Source organism: Poeciliopsis prolifica, unplaced genomic scaffold (assembly GCF_027474105.1).
Source record: "Poeciliopsis prolifica strain line A6 unplaced genomic scaffold, Auburn_PproV2 SCAFFOLD002, whole genome shotgun sequence".
Taxonomy (NCBI): Eukaryota; Metazoa; Chordata; class Actinopteri; order Cyprinodontiformes; family Poeciliidae; genus Poeciliopsis; species Poeciliopsis prolifica.
Window position 1 is genome coordinate 16,079,291 of NW_026562377.1, and position 25,540 is coordinate 16,104,830.

Below are 25,540 nucleotides of genomic sequence, written 5' to 3' on the forward strand. Positions count from 1 at the left end.
AATGCTGAACAGGGAAAGCAGATAAATAATTCATGTCATCATCTGATATGCAATTCCTGAAAATTCCCATCAGAATTTTTTCAGCTTCTTTTTATCCGGAAAATAAAACTCTTTGACAGTGGCTCCCATCAGTGCCTGTGTGAACACAAGGCAGCTGTAGGTTATTAATATGATTAAAGTTTGTGTAAAAACAGTTCATAGTCTGGAAAACAGCAGACCTTCATGTCTGCTTTCAGTGCTGGGAGAACTCAGCTTCATTCTCACAATAAATGGTGATTTTCAAGTGACTTACATGAGCTTTGTTTTGCTGTCATCAGTAATGAATGCTTGGTCATTTGAAGATGCACGAGTCTGTGTATCGTTGTTATTTTCTAGTCAATACCACAACTTTGAAATTATGAGCCCTGATGGGAAAACTCAGCACAAAACTCATTCTGATCAAACGGTTAACTTTGTTTGAAACGATGCGATTGCATTTTGTCACTTTTAGAAAATAGGAATTTGTTCCATCCTTACAAAACTATGACATTGAGCTTGTGTTTTGCATGTCACCGGGACAGGAAGCCTTAAAAAATACTTGATCATCTTTCTTTGTTTTACTCTATATCTTCTAACACACACACACACACACACACACACACACACACACACACACACACACACACACACACACACACACACCCCCCCACACACACACACACACACACACACACACACACACACACACGCGTACACACACACAGGCTCAAACAGAAGGCTGCAGACTTGATCAATTATTTTGCATGAACACATGTATAAAACAGACATCTACCCAGGGACAGACAATTCGGTCCAACATTTGAGAATATCAAGTCATGTAGATGACAGTCACCGTGGCGACTTTCTCATGCTTTCTGTGGCATCCAGTCAGAGACAGACAGTCTGTCTAAGATTTCCTTTTGGGGATTATTTCTATGTGTGTTTTTGTTTTGTGTTTTTTTTTTAGTTGGAAGGGGAAAAATGACAGACTTTTGTTTGCAGAAGCGATCTGTCCCTCACTAATGAGGAACCGCTTTTCTCCTGCCAGCAGAAGACGCGGCGCTCGGGTTTCACACTCTGACACTACAGTGGAAGGTCTCTCATCTATGTTGTTTTCCCAGTCTGACAGACAAACATACACAACATATGGAAATGACTGCTGCGTTGCATGTGCCAGTCCGATGCAAATCCAGCAGAGTTCCTGTTTGCAAATCCCCGGCATTAGCGAGTTTCTGACACCGAGCAGAGGGGCATGGAGACAAACAAAAGCAAGCAGGTGAGAGTGCGTGTTAAGATGTTCTCTTTAATATTAACTATAAAAAACATGTTTTTATTCTTCCTCCACCAGACTCTACACAAATGTTTCACCGCCTCCAAAGGGAGGCAGTCTCTGGTCACAGTCTATGTCCAGCAGGTAAACAATTATTACAAATTGAAGACTTACAAATGAATTAAGAGCAGTAGTCATGTACAGAGGGCGTCCATATTTGTGTCAAACGCATCGTAAAGAATCAGAAACATGGAAATGAATGCTCCGCTCCAATGAGTTTTACATTCAGGTCAGTTAGTTTTATAATTTTAAATACATTTTTTTACGCCTTAAGGACTCATGAAATTGATACAAGACAAATGAAGAAGTCACAATTTAAATTGATATGAGGCTGAGTTGTTATTACACTTTAATCAACCTTTGTTATATTTGGCCTTTAATGTTATTAAAGTATGACAGCACATTTATCGGACTGTTTCAAGTAGGACACCACTTCATATTTCAGCCACTGACAGACTTTTACATTTCTCTTTCTCTCAGTTATATACATAGAAAATACCCAGAAAGATATTTGAAAGCTTGGATTAACAGATTGGAGGGTTTCTTTGCACCTCCAGGCAGCAATAATGAATTGGCAAAACTGAGCTAAAACTTACCTGCCCATAAAATGAAAAAGTATAAGCATAGTAGATAACATTGAGTGTTCCCAGCAAATGATGAAAAGTATTCAGATTTCAGGCAAAGTCCACCACATTTTCAAACATCAAGCTTCTTCTGAGCCCACAGCATGACAGATTATCCACCATGCTCAACAGTGGGGTCCACCATAAATTGACTCCAGGTCTCACTAGGAGTGTTTATCACCAAAAACAATAAAAAACAGAAGTTGTCAGTTAAATTTTCTTAGATATTATCTTAAATATGCATATAATTTAAGGGTTTGAACATGTCCCTTGCAGGTTTATAGATAAGTCTGTAGATTTCTGCTTAAGTCAACTATATATCCCTCCTGAAAAACTGTGTCCACATAGCATTTCTCCTCCATCAGAAAAGCACTAAAAACCACAAATGCACCAATCAATCGCCCAAAGTTGAATTCAGCTGATTTCCCCCTGATACAACAAATACTGAAAAATCAGTCTTTACCACCTGCTAGTCATTAAATGCTTCTAAAACATAAAAATCCCATTATGTTCAGTCTCCCAATGCATCAGCCAAAACATGTACTTTGGCACACATATTAGCCATTTCTTCATTTTTCTTCTAAGTGCAAAGAAGATATTAAAGAATGGGTTCAGATTTGAGTTGGCAAGTCAGACCTCAAATAAAACCGGAAACCAGAAGCAGAAAAACTCAATAAGTGCCTTTATAAAACTCAAAACAGGCTTGGAAAAACATTCATCTGAGCAGCTTGACAGTGGAGATTTTAACACATTAACCAGTAAAATCATCAGCCAAATTCAGTGTAGTGCAGCAGCTTGAATTCAAATTCAATTTCAAGAAATTGACATGCTTTTCAGTCTTTGTTGTACAGACACATCATATTTCCAAGATTAATAATAGATGATTACAAAAAGCAGCTTATTCGGATGAGTATCTGTCCTAACAGCTCACATTTTGGTGAAAAATGTGAACTTTTCTAGGCTTCTTCTTTATCTGTCTGTAACTGGTGGATGCTCCTGCAGCACTACAGCAGTGGAGTGCATGACCCCTTCTCCACCACTAATGGCCATGCTGTACTTCACAGCATCTCTACTTCAGCAACTTTTACAGAGCAACATAACGCACGGCCCAAACGCTTCTTTTGTAAAGCAATCCTGCCGATAAACACAGGTGTGATTTAAATGACGTGATTCCAGCTTTTATTACAGACCTTTATTACAGATCTTAAACTAAAAACCAATGAAACATGACAGTCGGAGAGGATTTTGTACGGAAAACGTTCTTCATGTGAAAAAGTGCTCAGTCGCTGCTTTTAGTCCTGTCTGCATGATAAACGTGGGGAAGCATTGCGTTTCCTTCCGCCTCACGCCACTGAGTAAAAGAAGCTCAGAGGACTCCGTAGTCCCTCAGCGACTTGAGCAGGACCGTGTCTCTGATGTCGGTGAACACCTTGCGGATGTTGTTGGTGTCCGTGGCACAAGTGAAGTGCGGGTACAAGGTCTTCCACTCCCGGGTTTCTTGGTTCATGGAACGCTGCTCGTACATTTTGAGGATGTACTGCTTTGCGAGCTCAGCGTTCTGCTTTTCACCTGCAAGACGATGGGAGACGATGGAGGGAAAGACAAAAATCTGAGCCGAGTACCAGTAGGAGTTCAAAAAGCCAAAACCATTTGTGTATTTTATAGGGGCGTTAAATTGAGTAAAACATGTTTAGGGAGGCACAACATTTTGAAATGAGCCAAAGTTATCCCACAAGTAGCGGCACTGGAACAACGATTCCTTAAAACATCCTCATCATTTTTATATTCTGTTGCTATTTAGTTAAAAATCAAAGATAAAACCTTATCTTGGAATTATTTTCATTATTGTTTTACTCTAATTACATATTTCTACTTATTGTTTAGACTTTATGTAGGATAAGGGGAACATGTGTATAGTGTCACTTTGGCACAAACAGTGCTGTCATTTGTTTTTAAAATCAATTGAAACATTCCTCAAATACAATTTAAGTTGAGTTTTATGAAAACTTGACTGGATTGAACCGAGTTGTTTCCTTTGACTGACCTCAGCCATTCGGACCCTCAGTCCAAATGTAACAAACATTCAGTCATTCGCCTATTTGACTGGATGAACTCCCATCTCATGAATTTCAGACATTCTTCATTCGATGTTGGTTGCTTTTCAGCGTATTTTTCCTTTTCCCCCCGTTCTTATTTTATCCTCAACTTGTTAACTTTTGAGATCTCCTCAGCAGCTGCTGCACAATTTTCTCCCATGCTCCAGGTCAAGGACTGGAAAGATAATGAATAAAATACCTTTTTGTTAACTTGAAATCTATTTTTGTGTGGATTTTGTCATAAAATGTCTTAGTGGGTTATGCTCAAACAGACGCTGCGCCGCAGCCGACAGGTTAGTGAGTCTAAACAAGCAAGATGCGAAACGGCCAAAACGCCGCAACTGGAGGCTGAATTAAACTATGAAAAGAACTATTATGACATTGTTGTTTTTAATTGCTAAAGAGCGAGTGAAATCGAGTTTCTCAGTGTCAGAGAACAGCGTCAGCACGCAGAGCGACTTGGCAGCAGTGCTTTCAAATGCAGTTACAGCCGCAGTAATAAGGGCCACGCAGTCCCCACACAGGAACACAACATCATTAGCGGCAAACAGCAGCCAGCGGTAGGAGCTGCTCGGAGTTGTCATTAAGGTTAAATTGACATCAAGAAGCTTGACCTTGTATGAGTCATTATTTTACCGTGCTAATGCTGCCGGTAAAACACAGTGGGTGCACTGCAGATGCACACAAGTGTTCGCTCACAGTCACTAAGCCTAACCCTAAGCCACCTGACACACAAACACATGGCTAGTGCATATAGTACACCTGAAGGGGGGTGTGGGGTGTTCAGGTGGTGGTGCAGGGCTGGCAGGGAACAAAGTACCTGACTGTAGTTGCCAAGGGAAACAGAGGGAGAGAGGGTGGAGGTGATGGAGTTGAGGGGGGAGCGATGAGACGCCATAGAGCCTTTTTACACCAGCAGAACCGAAGGTAAGCTGATCAAGAGCACCTGAAGGCATCATTTATTACGAGGGCAGAAGGAGACAGAAGGAGACAAGAGACAGAAGGAAAGAACAGAAAGAACGAAGAAAGGGGAAAAGAAAGGCAGAAGATAAGGAAACAGGGGAGGCAAGGGCGGAAGAAGGAAGGAGAGAAAAATGTCAGAATGGAAAGCAGCGAGGATGAAATAACTAAAGGAACAAAAAAAAAAACAAAGGAGTAAAAACGAACAGGAGAGAAGCAAAAAAGTAAGGAGGAATATACAGGAAGAACTGAAGGCGAAAAAAAGAGATTGCAGAAACAAGAAAGGACAGAGCAAAAGAAGGTATAGAAAAGTGGAAAGGGGAGGAGAAAAGCAAAAGTATGAATGAAATAAAATAAGTATAGAAGGAATAAAATATTTAAGGCAGAAGGGAGAAAACGGAAGAAAACAAGTCATGAAGGAAGCAGGGAGACAGGGATGATGAAACAGAAAAAGAGACGAGAGGAGAGAAAATATGAAGGGGAGGACAGGAGCAATGAGCATAGGAAGGAAGAAAACAGAAAACAAAATAGAAGCAGAGCAGAAAGTCAGAAAGAAAAATGAAGAATGTAAAGAGAAATGGGAGAGCAAACAAGCATACAAAGAAGGGCATAATGAAGGAAGGGAAATGGATGGCAGGAAAGAAAGAGGAAGGACTGTGGAATGAAAAAGTAGAGAGGGAAAAGAGAAGGAAGACAGAAAAAGAAAGGAGAAATGGAAATGTTGGGAAGGACAGAAAAAGATGAACAGAAGTAAAAGATAAAGACTGAAAAGTGTGACGAAAGGAGAAAGAAAAAAGGAGCAAAAAGGAAAAAGAGAAATGGAGGAAAGATGATTATGACAATAGCAAAGAACAAAAGGAAGGAGGAGGAAGAGTAATCGCAGTGGGGCTGAAATCACTTTGTCAGTATTTTTGGTGAATAATTCATTATTTCTGCAGAACATTATGAGATGGTTATAAGTGAAAGGCAAATTGACCGGAGGGCAAACGGCATCACAGCCCTCATGTCCCTGCCGTGGTCCTGATGAGAATAAACAGCTGCCACTGAGCGCGCTGATGGCACTGAAATTGACTGATAACCTGACTCTGCCTCAACACTGGTGCAATTTCTGCTCTGGATGTTTGAACATTTTGCAGCAAGCTTTAAAAAAAAATGCAGTCGTTTAGTAATAGCAGATTGCAGTCAAACTCAAGCACACACGCACGCACGCACGCACGCACGCATGCAAACACCCACACCCACAAACAAAATAAAACGAGTTAAATAAACTTCTTCTTTTCTCTTTTTGGTGAACACACACCTAATTTCATCCAGTAAAGTCTCCGCCTCCTTCTGTAAACTCGACGTTGTGTTTATGGCGGTAAATGAAAACCAAAAGCACATCTTAGAACAACGAACCTGTGAAACTGTCAAAGTATTTCCCCAGATCTGACGTCCGGATCTTGTCTTCCAGGATGTCAGTCTTGTTGAGGAAGAGGATGATGGAGGTGTTGTGGAACCAGGCGGAATGGATGGTGGTGTAGAAGAGAGCCAGACTCTCCTGCATGCGGTTCTGAGGAACACACAGTCAGTTTAACATGTTTTGATTCTGCAGAAAACATACATGTTTTATTTCTCTCTCTCTCTCTCTTTTATCCTTTAATTACGAAATTTTCACAAGGAGAGAAAACATGAGCTGCAGCAGTTTGCAGGGGGCTTTTGGGTAGCTGGAGGCGAAACCGGAGGAAGGAATAATTTAAACAGAGAGCAAGGGGAAGAAAATGAGCAACAGACCAACATGGAGGTTAATGAATGCTGTGGGAGACCAAAAAGAGTCTGGGAGAGATAACAGGTTTAGTCATAGCATGGGAGGGAAGAAGAGAGCACCAGGGGGCTCACAGGAGAGCAGGAGAGACGACGTGTGTTGTACGATAGTGCCACCCACAGGAGGAAGGATGAAATTACACAAACAAAGAACTACTACTACAGACTGCAACTAAATATATCAAATAAAAAGATAACACAATAAAATGTAAAGTGGTAGTAAATTGCTTATTATTCCTAACTTGGTCCTCAATTAGCCAGGGTAGGCTTATTGAGTTCCCGAGTTAATTATCTGTAGTGTTTTAGGGATTTTTTTTCTGCTGTTCTTGGATTATAGATTATGAACAGTTTCTGTCAGTCTAAACATTTCACATAAGATAGATGCACTGATCATTCTGGAGGCAGAGGAGACAACAGAGCTACAAGAGGTGACGCCTCATCCTGTCTGTCTTGTCCTTCAGTTTGCGAGGTCACTGTAGGACTGGTTGGGTAAGATTTTCAGGAGGGTCGAGTGCTGAGGCGTTTGTCTGCTTGTCGACAATAAGAAATCATGTCGGAACATGACTACTGGCTCTTTTTATCTGGATGATCTCAAAACAATAAACTCTTGATAATGAGTTTGGTTTCTGAGACCTGTGTTCAGGTTTTCTACAAAACTTGTTTTTTAGGCTTTAACTGATGAAACATTATAAAATTGGAACTAAAACCAGAACAAAGACATTAAAGTACCCGGCACAAAAAAACAAAACATGTATTAATCTTTTTCACATTTTTTTTAATGTAAAAACTACAAACTTCAAGATACTTGTACTGAGAATTGACCCAATAGATGAATGCAGGAGAAAATTATGAATTGTAAAGTTCTAATTTAATACTTAAAACCTGGAAAATGTGTCACGGCTGGCTGTGTGTTTGGTTTTGTTGACTCGCTTCATTCATCGCCCCTTTAACTCTGACCAGTTTTCCTGTTCCTGCACATGTCCCACATCATGACGCTGCCGCCACTGTGTTAGTTTTCTGCTTCACTTGTCTTGAAAAGAACACACTAACGAGGTGACTTCTGCAGACAATTATTTCAACTGTATTTTATCTCAAGGTTTTGGAATAAAGAGGATTGAATGCAAGTGAGCAGGAACTTTCAGTTTTTTATCTGTAAAATATTTTTTGAGTTCTGCACCCTTGTCCTGAATAAAATGTGCAAATAAATCTGAATTTTAATAAAGGCCTTTTGCAAAAACCTGAAAATCTGATGGAATATTATATTGCAACTTTTCAAATGCTTTCCAGCTCAAGATCACAAACAGCTCAAAAAAACACTGCTCTAATCTAATTTTAAAGCCGAAACGATCACTGAGTCTCCATAATTAAGGAAATGCAGCAGATATGCATTGGAAACACGATATAAATATGATTCAAGAGAAGAAATGGATTCATATTTAATCCACTTCCTGCTTGAGCTGACAGAGTGAAGGGAAAAGGGAGCAAACTCCTCTTACGATGGTCTCTCTCTCCTCCAGGACCTGGTCGTACTCGCTGAGGGAGGCCAGGAAGATGAGCGAGGTCACGTTTTCAAAGCAATGGATCCACTTCCGACGCTCCGACTTCTGCCCGCCAACATCCACAATCCTGAGGGAGGGAAGACGAAGAAAGCCTGTCTGCATCAATGTGAAGGACGTATCGAGGACTGAAAAATAAACTCAAACTCTGAGGGTTTCAAAGAACATGATAACGCTCTCGTGGATAGTTGATCAGTGGTTAAACTCGTCAAACTGACGGAGTTTAAAAAAACCTACAGATGTACATCTGGTCAGACTTCAAAACTACTTTTACAGCAGCAGTGGCAAATTCAAGTCAGGAGGTCGTAGGAAAGGACGCAGAAGAGAGAAAGTACAACATTTTAGAAACAAAAAGGTAGGAGTGAAATAAAAAATAAATGAATCAATAAAGAAACAAAAACCAAGTTCAAAAGGTACGGTTACTAATAAACAAAGGAGGAAAGGATGGCAGGCATGCAGAGAAGAAAGGAGGGAAGTAAGGACATAAAGGATTGAAAAAATAAGATGGCAAAATTAAAGAAAAAGGAAAGAGAAAGAAAACAGAAGGAGGGAATGTTGCATGAAGAGAAAACTAGAAAAGACAGGAAGAAGAACAAAGGAGAAAGAATAAAACAAAGAAAAGGATGAAGGATAGTGGAAAGCTTGAACAAAAAGGAAGGAAAGCAGAAAGGGTTTACATAATCACAGCAGAGAAAAAAGAAAGAGGGAGAGTTAAACAAAAAGTCTTCATCGATAGAAATGGCATCGATTAGAGAAAAGTGTCCGTAAAGGATTTACAAACATTATCAGCAAGGTGTTCGATCACAGGGAACTTAGATTCTTTTCACCAATGCATCTCACGTTTTGCTTGGATGGTGTTTAAATGTTCAGCCGATATGAGAGGAAAAAAACCCTGCTGCTGACTCAGAACCAGAAACGTGATGTACAGTAGTGAGAGCAAACGTTGTTTCTTGACACTTTTTTTTGTTGTTGTTGCTGTTTAAACCAGTCAAGTTGTGTTTAAGAATCGTGCCATTAATTATTGGGGCAGAAAAACAATGACTTGTGTGGAACTGTCCCAGTTCTCACAGATCATTCTCACGCCTACAGACTCTGACGAAGCTGCAAAAAAACCGGGCAGCAAATTTAGGACGTTCTTCACACTGACGATATGTGACGCCTCCAACCGGTCGCTGTGTCAGAAAGGAAGCAAACACCTCCTCCAGTTTAAGAAAAAATAAAAAAATCTAATACAAAAACAGAAAAAAAGCTAGCTAAAAGCAAAAAAAAAGTAAGGATTATGTTAAAAATATGTCCAGGTCGGGCTACTTATTCCTTCTAAAGCTGCTCGGTGTTTGTGTCGCCCGTGAAGGTTTAAATCTTTAACGGTAGAAACCCACATATGTGGGATTTGGATCAAAATCAAACACAAAATGGACACTTCACCTCTCAGCACGAACTCTGCAGAGAGGCAATTAGAAACATGATCCTACTGTGTCCAAGCAGACGCGAGCAGACAAAGCCTCAACAGTATTTTATTCACAGCGCCGTGAATAGTGCCGGTATTGGATTTGTCCCTGTGAGAGGGCGGTAATGTGAGGCCCAGCCACCTTAGCGTGATGTTCTTGATGGTGAAGGAGTAGTCGTGGATGCCCGTAGTGGGAAACCGAACACGCAGCACGTCCTGCTCCGTGGGGATGTAATCGTGGGCCGAGATCCGCTCCAAGTTGCTCAGGTAGCTGAAAGACAGAGAGACTTAGGGAAAACTCTGCTGCTGTTTGCTTTACATGAAGCTTTGTGAGACAAACTGAAAGTGACAGGAGACAAGTGATGAATTAGTGAGGGAAGAAAAAGTGTGATTAAAAAAACAGAAGAGGCGGCCTGGGGGTGGGGAGAGCCCACATTGACCTGTGTGCAAACAGCATCTTTATGGCCGGTGTTGAAACAAGATGTCATCAGCCAGTGTTGACCGACTGTCCCTTATCGAGTCCACATCATGATGACAGAGCTGCTGGGCAAACAGGACGGCGCAGCAATAGAAAAGAGGGACTGAAGAGAACCGGCCGGACCCGGGCTTTGTTCTGATTCTGAGTCACTCTGAGCCTCAGGATCACGCCTACTGCTATTCATTACACCATGACGAGAAACAGCCGTAAACTCTGCACTCTGACATTGAAAGCTGCGTGATTCCACAAAAACGCAGTTTGTTGGTGAGGAAGACGCCGTCTAGTGCTGAAATGTGTGACAGTTTTGCTTTTAGAGGTGAAACTGTGAAAGAAAAGAAGAAAACTCCAATTTCATTTCAGAAACCGAAGACCCCCAAAAAATCACATTTGAATCAAATGTATTCAAACATATAAATTAAACGTGTTTCTATTTGTTAACATTTAACTTGGTGATCAGTTTCCAAGTGGGCATGATTGTGAAGTTTTGTGTTTTTTTTCTAACAACTAATATGTTTAATAGATTAATCAATCAAAACTGCAAGATCCCATCATTTTCAATCCATGAACATCCAGTGGAATGCATTTTGAATCACTGTTTTTGAGATTAATAAAAATCTAATCCAGATTAGGCACATGAGCTCTGATACAGAAGGAGGAACTCGTAATTCCTTCCTTTCCTGTTTTATTAAAAACCATCAAATTTGAACTTCTCCTTTCACTCAACCTTTCATTGATATGTATCTTGTTCATATTTTATGCAACCCTCTTTTACCAATAGGACTTTGTCTTCTCCTACAGCATTAGTGAAGTCATAGCACATGGAGAGAATTCATGCTTTATTTCTACATCTATATAGGTTAAAGTCTGGAAACATGGTGGATATGGAACGAGGTTAATTTTGTGTCCGGTGAAACATCTTTGGTTTGATTTGGTCATACACATTGACTGATAACAAATTTTCAGTATACATTTGTATAAATGTCTTGCTTTATCAAAAATCTGTTATTGGTGCCCAAAACATGCCCACCGCATCACTGATTCTACACTTATCAGAGACAGTAATAATAAAAAGACCCTGTCACTTTTTATCACTCCAGTGGGAAATAGTTGTGACACCAGCAAATTTACTAAAACAACTATTTCTTAGTGTGGCATTCATACTTTGAGTCGCAGTCTTCTGGGAAGACTCTTCACATTTCTGCCATTGCAGAGACACTTCAATCACGCGCCTACATCTGATTCCCAGTCCAGTCAGAGGGTGCGGCTCACTCTTCTCCAGAATAAGTATGTCTTAGTTTTACTCACTACTCGGTGGAGTCCAGGAGCTGATACTCGCAGCGGCGGCTGTAACAGATCCGTATTCCTTGGTCTGACCAGAGGCGGCGGATGGCATCCACATATCTCCTCTCCAGGTGGGCGATGTGCATCGTGTTCACATCCTGCAGCCACCTGGCGAACCTCTGGAGAGCAAACGTCGGATGGTGAGAAAAGTGTTTGAGACGTGTGCAAAGACATGGTCTACAATTATTTTACACTAGAAAAATAAATGATCCAAAGATACTAATTTCCCAAAGAACTGCTATAAGTTTTCAACTCTGCTAACATTGCATGTACATCCAGAAAAACCCAAGCGATGCTCTTTATCCGATTGTTTGGAGATTATTTCTCCATGAAGCTGAGGATCCTACATGCTGACGTTGCAACGCTAACGTTTGAGAGCAACTTGAAAAGTTCAGTGAAAGTCCTGCATCTGCAGCAGTGACGCCGTAGACCTCCTGTACAATAAAAGCTAACAATATCTTCTTTAATATTAACTTCATGGACACAAACAACCCAAGGACACAGGCGGTACGTTAATTCGTACCATTTGTCTGCGGTACGAATTAATGCAGCTTTTCCAGTGTGTAGCCTCTCTCTCTTCTTGTAGATGCTGCAGTCTGTTTTCCAACCACAATAGGATGCACGTGTTTTTGTTTGAGTCATAAATGCCCTTTTCTCATTGCATGCACAATCCAATCAGCCTAAAAAGTGTTTTTTACCTGATGCCTTCACACCTGTGTTTATATGTGAGCATTCAAGTGTAACCAAGTGCAACTGTGCGTATTTATGCTGGCTGACATTTATGTGCGGGGCTCTACCTCGTTCTCCGGGCTGGTGTAAGGGATTCTGAGTGTGGTCATGGCTCCAGTCATGGCTTTGATGGCAGTGAAGATGTTCTGGTAGATACACTTAGCGAAGGCTTTCCGCTCCTCTTCTGAGAAGCCTCGACCGTGGATGATCTTCATCTGTCGGAGGAAGGTGGTTTTCCCACTTTCTCCAGTTCCTGAAGAAACAATAGCAATGGTGGTAATAACTAGGATTATTAAGTGAGCTATATGTAATTCCTTCACCATTATTAATGTCAGCCATGTCTGTAGTAATGTCTTCTCTTTTACACAATTCATTGCTCTGGTTTTCACGCTCTAGACAAACAGATTATGTGATTTTGACATTTAAAAATGTTCTCTCAATCAGTTCTGATTGGTCAAAATTTATTCTACCAATAACCAAACTTAAAGGAACGTCTTTGTTGCCATTTGAGACACATCAACTAAAAAAAAAAATGTTCTAATTTCTGCTCAGTAATTGCATCAATCAACAGCATTTGCAGAGCTCAAAGAAAGGTATAAGTGGGATGTTCATTCGGTAAGTCAGACAAAAACAGACCAAGGGGAGATTATTGGTGCGCACGTCCTCACAATAGGTGCTGAAAAGTATCCATTCTGCTCTCTGTCTGAAAAACCAGCCTCTTCAAATTGAGAAGTTGCTGCTAATTTCCTCGTAAAAAAACAAAGCCATGAAACTCTGATCGATCACACAATGGTTTCACACATGAAACGTTCCCCAAGAGGAGCCGTGGTGAGAAGGCATGCAGCCAAGACGGCTTTCCGCTCCTCTTCTGAGTCGATGAGAACTGATTCTGACAGGCAGAGCCCTTACCCTCCATAAACCTACACAGAATTACTTCTGTTGCTTTTGATATATGAGTATAAAATGATGTGCTTTTACATACAGTGTACAGAATTAGCCAATTTTCCCCCCTTTTTGTACATATTTTACAGTTTTCTTTACCCTAAAAACCTAAAAATAGAAGATAATTTGTGGTTTGTTATTCAAACAAGCATTCATGTTTAATTAATTCTTGACAGATTCTTCATTTCTGAAGATCATGTTAGCTTTGTAGTTGTAGAAATGTTTTTCTTAGCAGGAACCCAGTATACATAAGGCTCTTTGATTTGTAAAGGTTGGTTCAGATTGAAGGAGAAAAAAAGAAAATCCTCCCTCACCAGTTTCAGCTGATCTCATCAAGTTTTGAGAAACGTAAAATTTGTTATATTTCTCTTGTCACATATTTTATGTAACTACTGATAACTACCTTCACCCTAAATGAATGCAAATGCTATGGCTTTTTGCACCCTTCTCCTGACATATATCTTTATAAAATGAAACCCTAGATTCTTAGTAAGCTGTCCTACAGATTGAATATCTTATATCAGCTGAATTTTATTTAAAATTAATCAAAGTAAAAAAATATTTCGGTCCAAGGGGCTGTAAACATGAGCAACCAGATCACAGCAGCTTTTTATTTATATATGCTTTCCTCTAATACATTTTTTCTTTGTTTGTTTTGCACTTGAATTGCGCAAAGTATGATGGCATGTAAAAAAAATGTTTTGAATTTCTTTTTCTAATACAAATGTTTAAGCCCCAGAGACCTGGTGTGCATATACATTGAGCTGTATGATCATAGACAGAGGTTTCAGTTTCAGTAAGGAAGGTATAGGAACTCTTACTTATAAGATAAGACCTAAAAGCTTCCGCTCTAATGAACCATTTTTCTCTATTGGAGAGAAAACTGAGCACCGTTTTCTTCACACAATCCTTTCATTATGGCCTTTAAGAGGTATTTTATGAGGGAGAAAAGTCAGAAAGATAGAGAAGATATAAAAATATCATTACCTCCGCTACCGCTATGATTAGCACTACTGCAGGTCAATGAGGTCTGAGCAGCCTCCTCCTAGGTGACATCACGCAAACGTTTCAAGATCCCATATGCGAGAAGGGTCTTTGGAGTGAGCAGATCTCTAATGATGACTTTTTGTAAGCCAGTTGTTGCATTACCAATTCGTTTTGTTGTTGTTTGCTGGGGAGCAGGCAGCTCCGACCAGGAGAGGAGACTAAACAAGAGCCCTGCACCTTTTTCTGTCTTTGCAAGCTGCTTTAACAATTGAATTTCCCTGCTGTGGGGTCAATAAAGTCAAGTCCTATCTTCTCTTATCGTGTCTGCCATGGCCGTCTGGCCGGAGATGTTTACACTGTAAGGAAAAGACTTTGATTTCCAAAGTTGACTGTGGCACCTGGTGTGGGTCTGACTGCACCACTCAAAAGTAGAGGAGATTTAGAAGCTAAATTTGAAGTGCTTTTCTATTATTTCACATTGAGTTTGACTGGAAACTATTCATATATGTAGATTTAGATTGAAAATACGTTTAAGATACGTTCAGTCAACAGGGAATTTTGTTTCTGAGACAAGCATTCTTTAAAGACAATGCAAAACGAATTTGGACAAAAACATATTTTGCTGAAAAGTCTTTACTGGTGATCAGCTTTTTTGTTTTTAAAGCTGATCATTTAAAAAAGATTAGCTTTTTGAATGTTTTCAGTGGAACTTGAACAATATATTTTTGGTGAGGAGCGGGTCAGGTTGGAAGGCCTTTCCATCACCCTAATCAAGAGACGGCAAAGCAGAACAATGACCAAACAACTTCAGCCTTTTACATCACAAACTGATTCATGGCACTTTTGCTTTCTTCCAATGGCCGAACCTAATTCCTGACACGGACATGTTCACAGCAGCAATAACCTGACTTTAGCAGGCACAAATACTCTGCAGTTTCTCATAATACTTGTCAAACAAATCTTATCTCACCTTATGCACATCTGGACTTTTTTTGTGCAAGGCTAAAGCTTCTGTCTCAAACTGTCTCTGATGTAAATGTTCACACAACTTTACTCAAAACAGGAACAGAGAGAGTGAGGTTAAAATGCCGTAAAGACCTAAACAAAGTGGGACACTTGGCCACCCGAGTCTCTTTCCTGTCCTCTCGTCCCCCAGATGGAAGCTCATGCTAAGGCTTGGTATTCTGTGAGTTTCTTTCTGATAAAATGGAGTGAATGTTGCATTTCCGGTGTAAAATGTGGTCTAAGAGGAAATCAGCATTGTCCTCCACTACATGCCTTTCCCAGGGAAAACAGATCCTATTCCTCCTCATTTTATAATACCAGTCATCTTTTCTGTCTGTTTTTCTGTAGTTTTTCTGTGTTCAGCCTCCTTTTAACCACTGGTTTGTATCCCAGCAGTAAATTACTTTGAATATTTCTGTGGAGACTTTGAAGTGTAACAGGAAGTCAAAGTGAAGACAAACTGCTACATTCTTCATCCTTCAGACATTTTCTTACTCCCTTGCCAGTTAGTACATTTGTGGTTTTGATTGTCTGATGTGGCTTTACCGCTCTAAGAAATGTCTTCCAGCAGAGAATCACAGGTTAATTTGGCTTGATTTTTAATAGCAATTTGACATAAGTGAGGATCAGAAACTAAATAATTGGAAAGCAGAACTGTTTCCAGATAATTACCAATAAATCATAAACCAATAAATTTAGTACAATTGAACCCAAAATGATTCACTCCTCAGACAGATTTTGGGTATAAATAGTAAATTGTTTGTACTTGTATCATGCTTTATCGAGTCCAGATAAAGCACCACATTCACCCATTTACAACCGTTTACACTCTGATGGATACAATAAGCTGGTATTCAGTACAAAATGGAGGTACAAATATGATGTAAACTTGAGACTAATGAAGGTCCACACATTCCCGAAAAACGTACGATCCTGCAATGGAGAAAAATAAAAGCGTGATAAAAAGGTTTGTTTCATTTTATGTAAAGTGTACGCTTTAACATGTGAAATATAAAAAAGTAGAAGGTAAATAACATAAATGCACAAGTGACCACACCCTTTGTTAAATCACCTTCAGATTCACTTCCACCATTCAGTCTTCAGCTTCAGTTTTCACAATTGTATGGGGTGTTTTAAAAGTGTTACCAAAAACAACAGATCTTAAAGGCAATGTTGCATTTCACATTTCAAGCCTCACTATTGTTGCTTGCTGCATGTCACTACACACCAAGTGCTGTTTATATCAGCTGATAACCAGTCCACTGAAAAGCCTCATTAAAGCTCTGAAGAAAACCAGAGCTTAAATTATTCAAGCAAGCTGAGAAACAGCACGTGAAATATCAATAAAATGCTTTGGACGACGGTTTTAGCTCAGAGGAATGAAGGGACTGGAATCTGTAATGCAACACCAACACTGTTTATCGACAGGATCCACAGCGTCTCATCAAACCGACCTCTTAAAGCCGGAGACGATCTCCGAACTTGTTGATTTTTGCTGTAGTTCCCAAACGACACTCTCCAAGAATACAACATGATTCACCGAGCAGCAGGAAGTTGTGTGAAACGCTATCAGGATTTTACAGGCAACCCTGTTCCCATGTACAAACATTTGTTTTCTGTCTCCTCACACAGTCACTCAGGCAATAAGACTGGAAATAATTTTATGTTATTGTTTACAGGATCTCTACACTGTGTCAGGATTTTCCCTAATCCTGGTTCATTCCTGTTATCTGTTTAGCTTGCTAATGTTGGACTAAAATACAACCCGGGTGGGTCAATTAACATCGGAGTTAAGCCACTTTCAATGGGTCAAATTAATATATTCAAGTTTCTCAGTGATTTGTCAGACATTCATAATAAAGACAAAAAAAAAAAGCTAAACATAGCAGAAGTTGACATCAGTCATTAATATTGATTTCGTACAAAGAAGTAGCCTTCAATAGTGAAGCTGTGATCGGCACATTTCAATCATAATTGCATCAACAAAGATGTTATTTTGGGAATTGTTGCTGAGCACCACAAGCAGGAGTCCTGCACGTTTCTTATTTCTTTCTAGGGATGGATGGAGACACAAACGGTTGTAAAGAAAGGATGGAAAGACTTATGAATGGATGGATGGAGAGAACAAGGATGGGGAAATCGACACACAGATGGAAAGAAAATTATACGTTGGTTAAAGAAAAATGCACAGAGAGTCGAATGTATAAATATGAATGAATGGAGTGATGGACAGTGAGAAGAGCAAGAGAACTTGGGCAGAACATGTAGACAAAAAGAGACAGAGCATCAAGTGTTGGAAATGTTTGCTTTTTCATATTTTTAATTTTATGTTTTAAGTTATCCAGACATGGAAAGTGCTTAAAGCAAGTAACGAAAATTTTACCTGCATTGCACCTTTCACAGATAAAATCACAAGGACACATAGGAAAAACACATGAAAATAACATCAAATTGATTAAAAGTCTGTCTGTGTAAATATGTTTTAGCTGTATTTAAAGTCTAACTAAATTCTAGTCGAACAGAAAATTTTCTTACTTCACAAAATTTTCCAAAATATTCACCCTGAGCTTTTCCAGTGTACAAGTAGGATGAATGATCGCAGGAAATGTCGGCTGGCCGAGGACAAAAGCTTCAAAATTGCCACAACTTTATAACAGGTGATCAATTTACAGCACAGACCCACACACATGTAATTTCAGCTTTGATTATTTTTAACAGTTTCTTCCATTTCATAGTTTTTATTTGTTTTCTATCTAAATGAAATCGTCAGGGTGAAACACTGCCCCTGTCTGCAGGACCCCAAGTTCTTTAATCAACCCTGAACACAGCCTCACAGATTTCAGCGAGGTGTGCATCCAAGCACTGTTTCCAGGTGTGTAACCAGACCTAATCTATGTTCATTCTTCACATACTCTCAAAGTGACACATGCCTCACATAGTTTCTGCCTCCTTTGGCGCAGCTGCCAAGCAGGCCGAGCTGTTTGGGGCTGAACACAGGATGGTTCAGGGCATCATCCCACATCCTTTAATTGCGTTTCGCAATTGCCCGTAACTTTCTTCTTTGTGCCCTCGCTTTGATTTCGTGCCATCGTGTGTTTGAACTCAGGTGCAGCGTTGCTGTACTCACCCAGCAGCAGGACTTTAATCTCTCTTCTCTCCTTCTTCTTCTGCTGCCTGAGGATCCTCTTGATCTCTTTGTCCACAGAGATGGCGATCTTCTCATCCTCAGACAGACAGCACACGCAGGTGCGGTAGATCCAGTCACAGCACCCCGCCATGGACAAAACTTAGAAAATCCACCTGTTGACAGAGTAACCACATGGTGTAAAGCAGAACTGATAACAGACATGTTATAATAAACGAGGGCGTCACTTTGATGTTGACTCAACTTGCCATGATTTATTCCATCACAAATTGAGAATATTCAATTAAAACTCTCTATAGTGCTCAGTGAACTTTTAACCTTTAAAAAAAAACAACAAAAAAAAAACTTTACAGTGGTGTTCTGTGTGTAACTTTGAAACTTTTTACAGCCTTTATTTTAGACAAATAACCAGAGCTCACCTGTTTCTTTTTAAGGCTGAGGTGGACTTCAGCTACTTAAGCGTATCTCCTTACCTCCAATCAGAGCTTCAGACTTCCTGGAGATGGTGCAGGTGCAGGCTCCGACTGCTTTACGCAATCCATTTCCCACCCAGTACTCCCCCTGACCTCTCCTCTCTCCTCCTGCCGGCTACCCGCGAACGCCTGCCGTCATTCCCTCCAGCTGATGCCGGGTTCCCAGCGCCTTTCTCCCGGTCAGTCCGCTCCGGACGGTTCTGCCGCGCCCACACAGGAATGCACCGTCTCCTTGATCCGTTGAGCGCTCTGTGAAACTGGAATGCGCGCGGCGTGAAGCGCAGCGGATTTCAGCGGAAAACACGCAAAACCCGCCTCCTCAATAAGAGCGTGCTGCTTCCATTCTGCGCCTCCAGCAAGCCTTTACTTAACCAGGAAAAAAAATAACTCATTGAGAGTAAAAAAAATATCTTTTCTAAGAGTGACAGCAGCATAGAACATACTGTATGTCAAATCTAAAATTCAGAGGCAGAATAGCTTTTAAACTTTAAAAAAAAAAAAAAAAGTTTAAAAACCTTTTCATCAAAGTCACTTCTAACCTGTGATATCCTGAGAGTGTAGGCTGTGATGGCTGAAACTGATAGGCAAAAATATGCAGATGTCCAGGGTTTCATTTATAAAATGAAAACCAGGAAGTGGGAAAGTCTGCAGTCTGAAAAAAGGGACAATTTGCTGTAGCATAGAAAGTGCAGCGATAATGACTGACTGTTTTTTTTATGATAGTCAGTCATAAAAAAAACAGGTCACAATGATGTACAACATCCAAGCTTTTCAAATGCTGAGCTGAGGAGTTCCTAAGTCCATTGAATCTACCGAGTGGCTGAAATAAAGAGGTGAATGATGCGTAACATTTATTTTCTTTTCCAGGTGCATTAATCTTTCATTAATCTTTCATTTTGTTTTTTTTTAAATCACTTTTAGAAGAAAGTGATGAAGATTGTGATTGGTTATTATTTACATATGAGTTTGTTTACTTATTACTTTATTATTCAATTTCAACAAACGCTGTTGTTTGAATTTGCTAAAAAATAAATAAATAAATTATATATATATATATATATATATATATATATATATATATATATATATATATATATATATATATATATATATATATATATATTTCCAGTTATAGTGACTAAAAGTTCAACAAATTGAAGAGTATGTGGTGATTAAAGATGAGGCAGAATAGCTTTGTTTGTGGTTCTTGTCTTGATAATGGTCACACCCTGAGTTTATTGTTCCAAAGTAAATAGGGGACTCTGAACTGTGACAGCTGGTGAAACCTAAATGGCTCCTGACTGTTTCCTTCATGTTTCAGTTTTTTTTTTTTTTTTGCTTTGTTTTGTTTTTTATTTGTTTGTTTCCAGGTGGTCGAACCGTCCTCAGGTCCAGGGTCCTTTCGGTTCAATTCCTCCAAAAACCCCAAAAGGAAACAAACAAAAACAAACTAATTAATGGAGCTTTATTTTGAAAGCACCGACCCAGAAGTATACTCTCTTTGAGTTCCCTGGGCTTTACGCTGTTGTGACTGAGGGTGCAGAGACTGCGGATAAAGTTTCGGGCGCTGCAGGAGCTCACTGCTTCACGTTTCAGCCCAGGCCCAGAGAAACCACAGACCGCAAAACATTTTGTTTTACTTTTAATTTCTAACATAGCTGGACAGCAGGCCTGCACTGCTGAATGTCGGCGTCTGATTGTTTTCCTGTGAATTTGAGGAGTCAATACGGTCGCTTGACGTCTATTCTTAGAAAGAAACATCCATTATGCAAACCAAAAGAGCATGAGAAATGCAAACAATATTGCAAACCATATCAAGCACCCACGACATGCCAAATGTTGCAATGCATCACACTGAGCAAAATAAATCACCATAGCATAGACTTATGAGACACTATGCAGCAGAATTTCACAGATATTCTGTTATTTATTTAAACAGCTACATTTTTTGTTTTTTAATTCTATTTTTTTTAAGTGTACAACAGATGTTTAAACACATTGTCTCCTCGGATGTTATTTAAATGTCAATCCTTTGTTTGCGTGTGCAGAACCGGTTATTCAGGCTTTCATGGTTTCAGATATTGAGATCATCTGAGCCCTCCACTCCTGTGAGAAAAGGGTGAGGCAAGGAACCCAGAGAAAAGAGTATGAGCGGGTGCTGTTAGCATTCACCAACATGAGGACGTAAAACGAGGCTTAACTTTAACAGAGGTTCATAGGAGTGATGTGTTTTGTGTCTGGGTTGCTCACATTTGTGTCTGGGTTGCTCACATTTGCGTTGAAACAGAGTAGAAAAATGGTAACTGATGCATGTTATTTTGACAAACATGTTGGTTCATTGCTCAAAATCTTCAGACATAGGTGTTCCAGTGACAACAGGTGTATAAAGTTAAGCACCTGTAGGCAAGCAGACTGCTTTTCCCAACATTCTGTGAAAGAATGGGTCCCTCTGAGAAGCTCAGAGAAATGGAGTGACGCAATTAAGCAGTTTCTGAAATTTCTAAAAAAAACCTGGATATCATATGCCGGATAGGGGAGGGAGTTGTTTGGAGAGCTAATATGGAGGCGTCAACATGTAGAGTCAGCAGTAACTCAAAACTTTAAGTGGCCTTCAGACTAGTTGAAGATCAGGGAGCTGGAAGCTTTGTGAAATAGGCTTCCAGAGCCAAGAGCAACTGTCTGGATCCAGTTGTTACACTAACTGTGATGCAAAGTGTAGCATGTATGTTTGGATTCTGGGAAGAATGTGGGAAGACAATTTTCACCTTGATTATTTGTTGAGTAGTTCTTCAAAGCCAGGTGAACAGGTATACAATATTAACAACCTGTATTATTTTTTTAATTATGTTAAGGACGTTTAATAGCATCTATAGCAAATACATTTAACTACTAAAAACAACAATATGAAACAAAATTGAAAAAAATTTGCAAATAGCAATTACCTTGCTCCTTTCTTTCCTTCCCAGCCTCTTTAATGTTCCCATTCTTGAGCTTTAGCATGTTGGACTCTAAGATTTGAGCATAAAAGACAAGGAATGTCTATCCAAGAGGCCAAATATATCACTGGTTAGGAGAGTTTGGCAGCTGTAACATAATACCCCAAACATTGCATCCAAGAAGTCATTTAAGACACTCTGAAAGGATGGCAAGGATGAGTGCAATTAATTATACTTTGCAGATCTAGTTCCAGTGAAAGAACTCTTAATGCTGCAGCATGAAACACATGTTGTACTACCTCCCTTTCTAGTTCCGACATGACTGAGCACCAGTAGACAACGAAAGATTCAAAAGAGCATGAAAGGTCAAGTTAGGTGCCAATGGTTAGGACTCTGACTCTTAAAGTAATTAAGTTTCTTTGGAATAGATTGGAGTAGAATCTGTAAACCATGCCACCTCATCCAGCATCAGTGTTTGACCTCCCTAATGCTTCCCTGCAAGAGTGAACCTACAAACAAACTTGCACACAGACAAGGACAATAATCTATGAAGAGCTGGAGCTGCTAAGGGTAGGCTGACTTCATGTTGTATTCACTTTGTGACAAATGGGGTGTCATTAAAATTTTTTTCGAGAAAACAGTTTATGTATAAACGTGTTAAATATTAGTCACAGAAGCAAATTACATAGTTTGTGTTTGCAGGCAGCAATCTTGACAATTATGTTCAGTTTTTTGTGAGTGACTGTGAATTGTTTCAGGGATGCTTTTTTTAAAAAAGAAAAAAAAGCAGATGTTTATTTGAATGTAATTAGTCATAAAACATATATTTTTAATCAGTTTTTATTCAGAATACATCCAAAAACTTCCTAAATATGTGTTAGCAATAGTATTAAATACAAGAAAACAACTGATTAGAGAAGCAAAGGGTAGAAGAAAGGTGACATGAGTGCAGGGAAATCCTGGACGATGTATATGTACCTGAAAAGTACCCGTCTCTTTCTTCTTGCGGCAGGTTTGGCATCACTGTCAGCCTTCTGTGAAGTTTCCCGACCTGCTAGTGATATAACACAAATTCCTCTCATTCATGTCATGAATATGCAGCAGAAGACAAATTGTCTCTGTCACCATATGAGGTGCAAATCAGAAGATGATCAGCGATTACTTCACCAGCGTCAGCTCTCAGACAGCGTGACAAAACCCGGCAAACCCAAGATAGGGCGCTGCAGGCATTTTTTGTGTCAGCATAATTTCTAACAGTACATTCACTCAGACACAGTACTTTTCAGCTCTCAAAGTACAAGTTTGGCTGTTTCATACGTTTTCACCTCAACATTAAAATACACCTGTAATTCAATGATGTCGATGGTTTCTTATGAGGTTATGGAGTCCAAATTTGAGGAAATTCTCATTTTTGCAGAAGTGAAGAACACTTGTGATTTCACACTTCCTTACTGTATGTGGAAAAAATATATGTATAAAAAATACACTAACATTTAATTGGAACATAAAAACAAAACAACAGCAAATGTGCATAATTGTGGAATTAGATGCATGATTTAATATATAGTGCTGTTTAAAACTTAAGTGAAGTTCCTGTCTAATATTTCATTAAGTAGAGCTTTTGGCATAAGTTGTCGCTCAAGATAAAGGCATTCAGGACTACATTGTTATAATTCATACCTGAAGATCTTCCCAATCATTCCAAACATACCATATCCTTGTGAACATCTGTCACGTCTCAATTTTTCTGGCTTGGTGTCATTTGAGAAGTGGGAAATACAATCTGAAAACAATGAGAGACTGATCATCATTTATTTTTTCTGGAAATAAAGGAGGGGATTTTTATTTTTGCAAAATAAAGTAAACCAGATCTTTAACATCAATTTAAATTTGGATTAATACACACCATTTAAATGCCTATGTGAAGAAGAGGGCAGGGCTTGTGGTGTCATTGTGATTTTAAGATAAAACTTAAACTCCTAAAAATGTATTTGTTTCTTGAAAAACAAAATAACAAGAAAATGTGAAACAGGCCAAGTACACCAGATCCTCTTAAAACGTGGTTACATTGAATGCCCACAAGATAATCGCTTTGCTTTGCAGAATTTTAGCATTTGAACAGAAGAAGCTTTGCTAATATTTTGTTTTTGATCTCATCTGCATGAAGGGTCAGCAGTGCCTCATATTTAAATAAAAAAGGTGATGAATAAATAATTATATATATGATAAAACAAATAAAATTAGAAGTACACAAGTTAAATGTTTTTAGCTGCATTTTAATCAGTGCTATGTTCACTTTTTTTTGTTTTTCAAGTTTTGCTGCCAGATGTATGTCAAATTACACTATGTGTGTAACAAAGATAACAACACAGATCTTTTCAAAATGTGGAGCAAAAACATTGCCAGTAGCACCATAAAAATGTCACCTTCAAACAGTTAAATTAAACTTGGTCATTCCTACGTCAAACACATACCAGACTGTAATAAATGCAGGGATAGAGAACACATCCTTCTGTGGCTCTGATTTGTTTTACCTTTCGAAAATCTAATAATTTGTTTTACCTGCAACATATGATTAGTGAAATCTTGCAGATTACAGGCTGAGGTGAAGCAAGAAGTCTGAGGGATGAACAGTCATGATGATGAAATTGATTATTTGATATATTCTTTGTTAAATTTCTATTAATATCCACAACTGAAAGTTTTTAGTGATCCAATTGGATTATTGGTTGAAGTCTTTCTTTAATGTTTTTGCATGTTGTTACAAAAGTACTAACTTCAGTGTTTTCCTTAAAAGTGGCCATGTTAAGGCAACACAAAGTAGTTGCCTTAGAGACCGTGAAATTAAAATATCGGTTTTAAATGAGTTACCAAAAGAAACCGTTTACTGCAACTTGTACTTGTGCTGCTACACCAGATTATTTGAATCTCAGATTCTGTGACCCCAGAGGGAATGAAATAAAAATGGTCGCACATTTTGACAGTTAAACCTTCAGGCAGTAATTTTGGAAATTTGGGAGTATAAAATATATTACTGATCTCGAACATCAGAAGACGAATCCCAAGACTGACAAGCCAAATGATAGCTGGTAACAGTTGAAAAAAAAAGTGACCCAGTTTTTCTTTTTTTTAGGAAACAGTGATTTGAATATGCAACATTCTGCATTTACACACACTTCTTAAGCCAGTGGTAGGTAAATTGTCAAGCAGAAATACTTCATCTTCTATTTTGGTCACATTTTCTCATAACAGCTCTTAAAATGTGACCAGCAGTGTTTCAGTTCAGCGGCTTAACGACGCCCTCTGGAGACTTGATGCAGAAAACGCAACCGATTCTACATCTGGACTGCCAAGAATGAGATGAATAGTTATTCAAAACTTTGCATTCATTTGGTTATGCTGCACGGCTGGAAGATTATTTTTTATTTTTTGCGTTCAGTGATTTATAAACCCAAATAATGTATTTTAAAATCTATTCTCTGAGCTACAGGGAGAGAGTGCAAGGACTTTAAAATTGGGCTGGTGTGCTCTTTCCTCCTGATTTTAGTCAGTAGCGGCTTTCTGGATCAGCTGCAGTTGTCTGGTTGATTTTTTTATTTTTTTTTTAGGCAGAACTGTAAAGATAAAAATAAGCAAATGGAAATCCTAGATCTTGCTGGGACATTAGTTTT

The 25,540-nt window shown here is 39.2% G+C and overlaps 1 protein-coding gene across 1 annotated transcript; it reads right to left on the bottom strand.

Moving 5' to 3' along the window:
• Positions 1 to 1,301: 1,301 nt before the first annotated feature.
• LOC129375288 (guanine nucleotide-binding protein subunit alpha-11-like) lies at positions 1,302 to 19,193 on the bottom strand. The gene is made up of 8 exons (XM_055054277.1): positions 18,934 to 19,193; positions 18,443 to 18,615; positions 12,450 to 12,634; positions 11,617 to 11,771; positions 9,976 to 10,104; positions 8,327 to 8,456; positions 6,426 to 6,579; positions 1,302 to 3,540 (listed from the first exon to the last, which is right to left on the bottom strand). Exons 2-8 carry the CDS (start codon positions 18,591 to 18,593, stop codon positions 3,338 to 3,340), a joined length of 1,107 nt encoding a protein of 368 aa, XP_054910252.1. The 5' UTR covers positions 18,594 to 18,615; positions 18,934 to 19,193; the 3' UTR covers positions 1,302 to 3,337.
• Between the last annotated feature and the right edge of the window lie 6,347 nt (positions 19,194 to 25,540).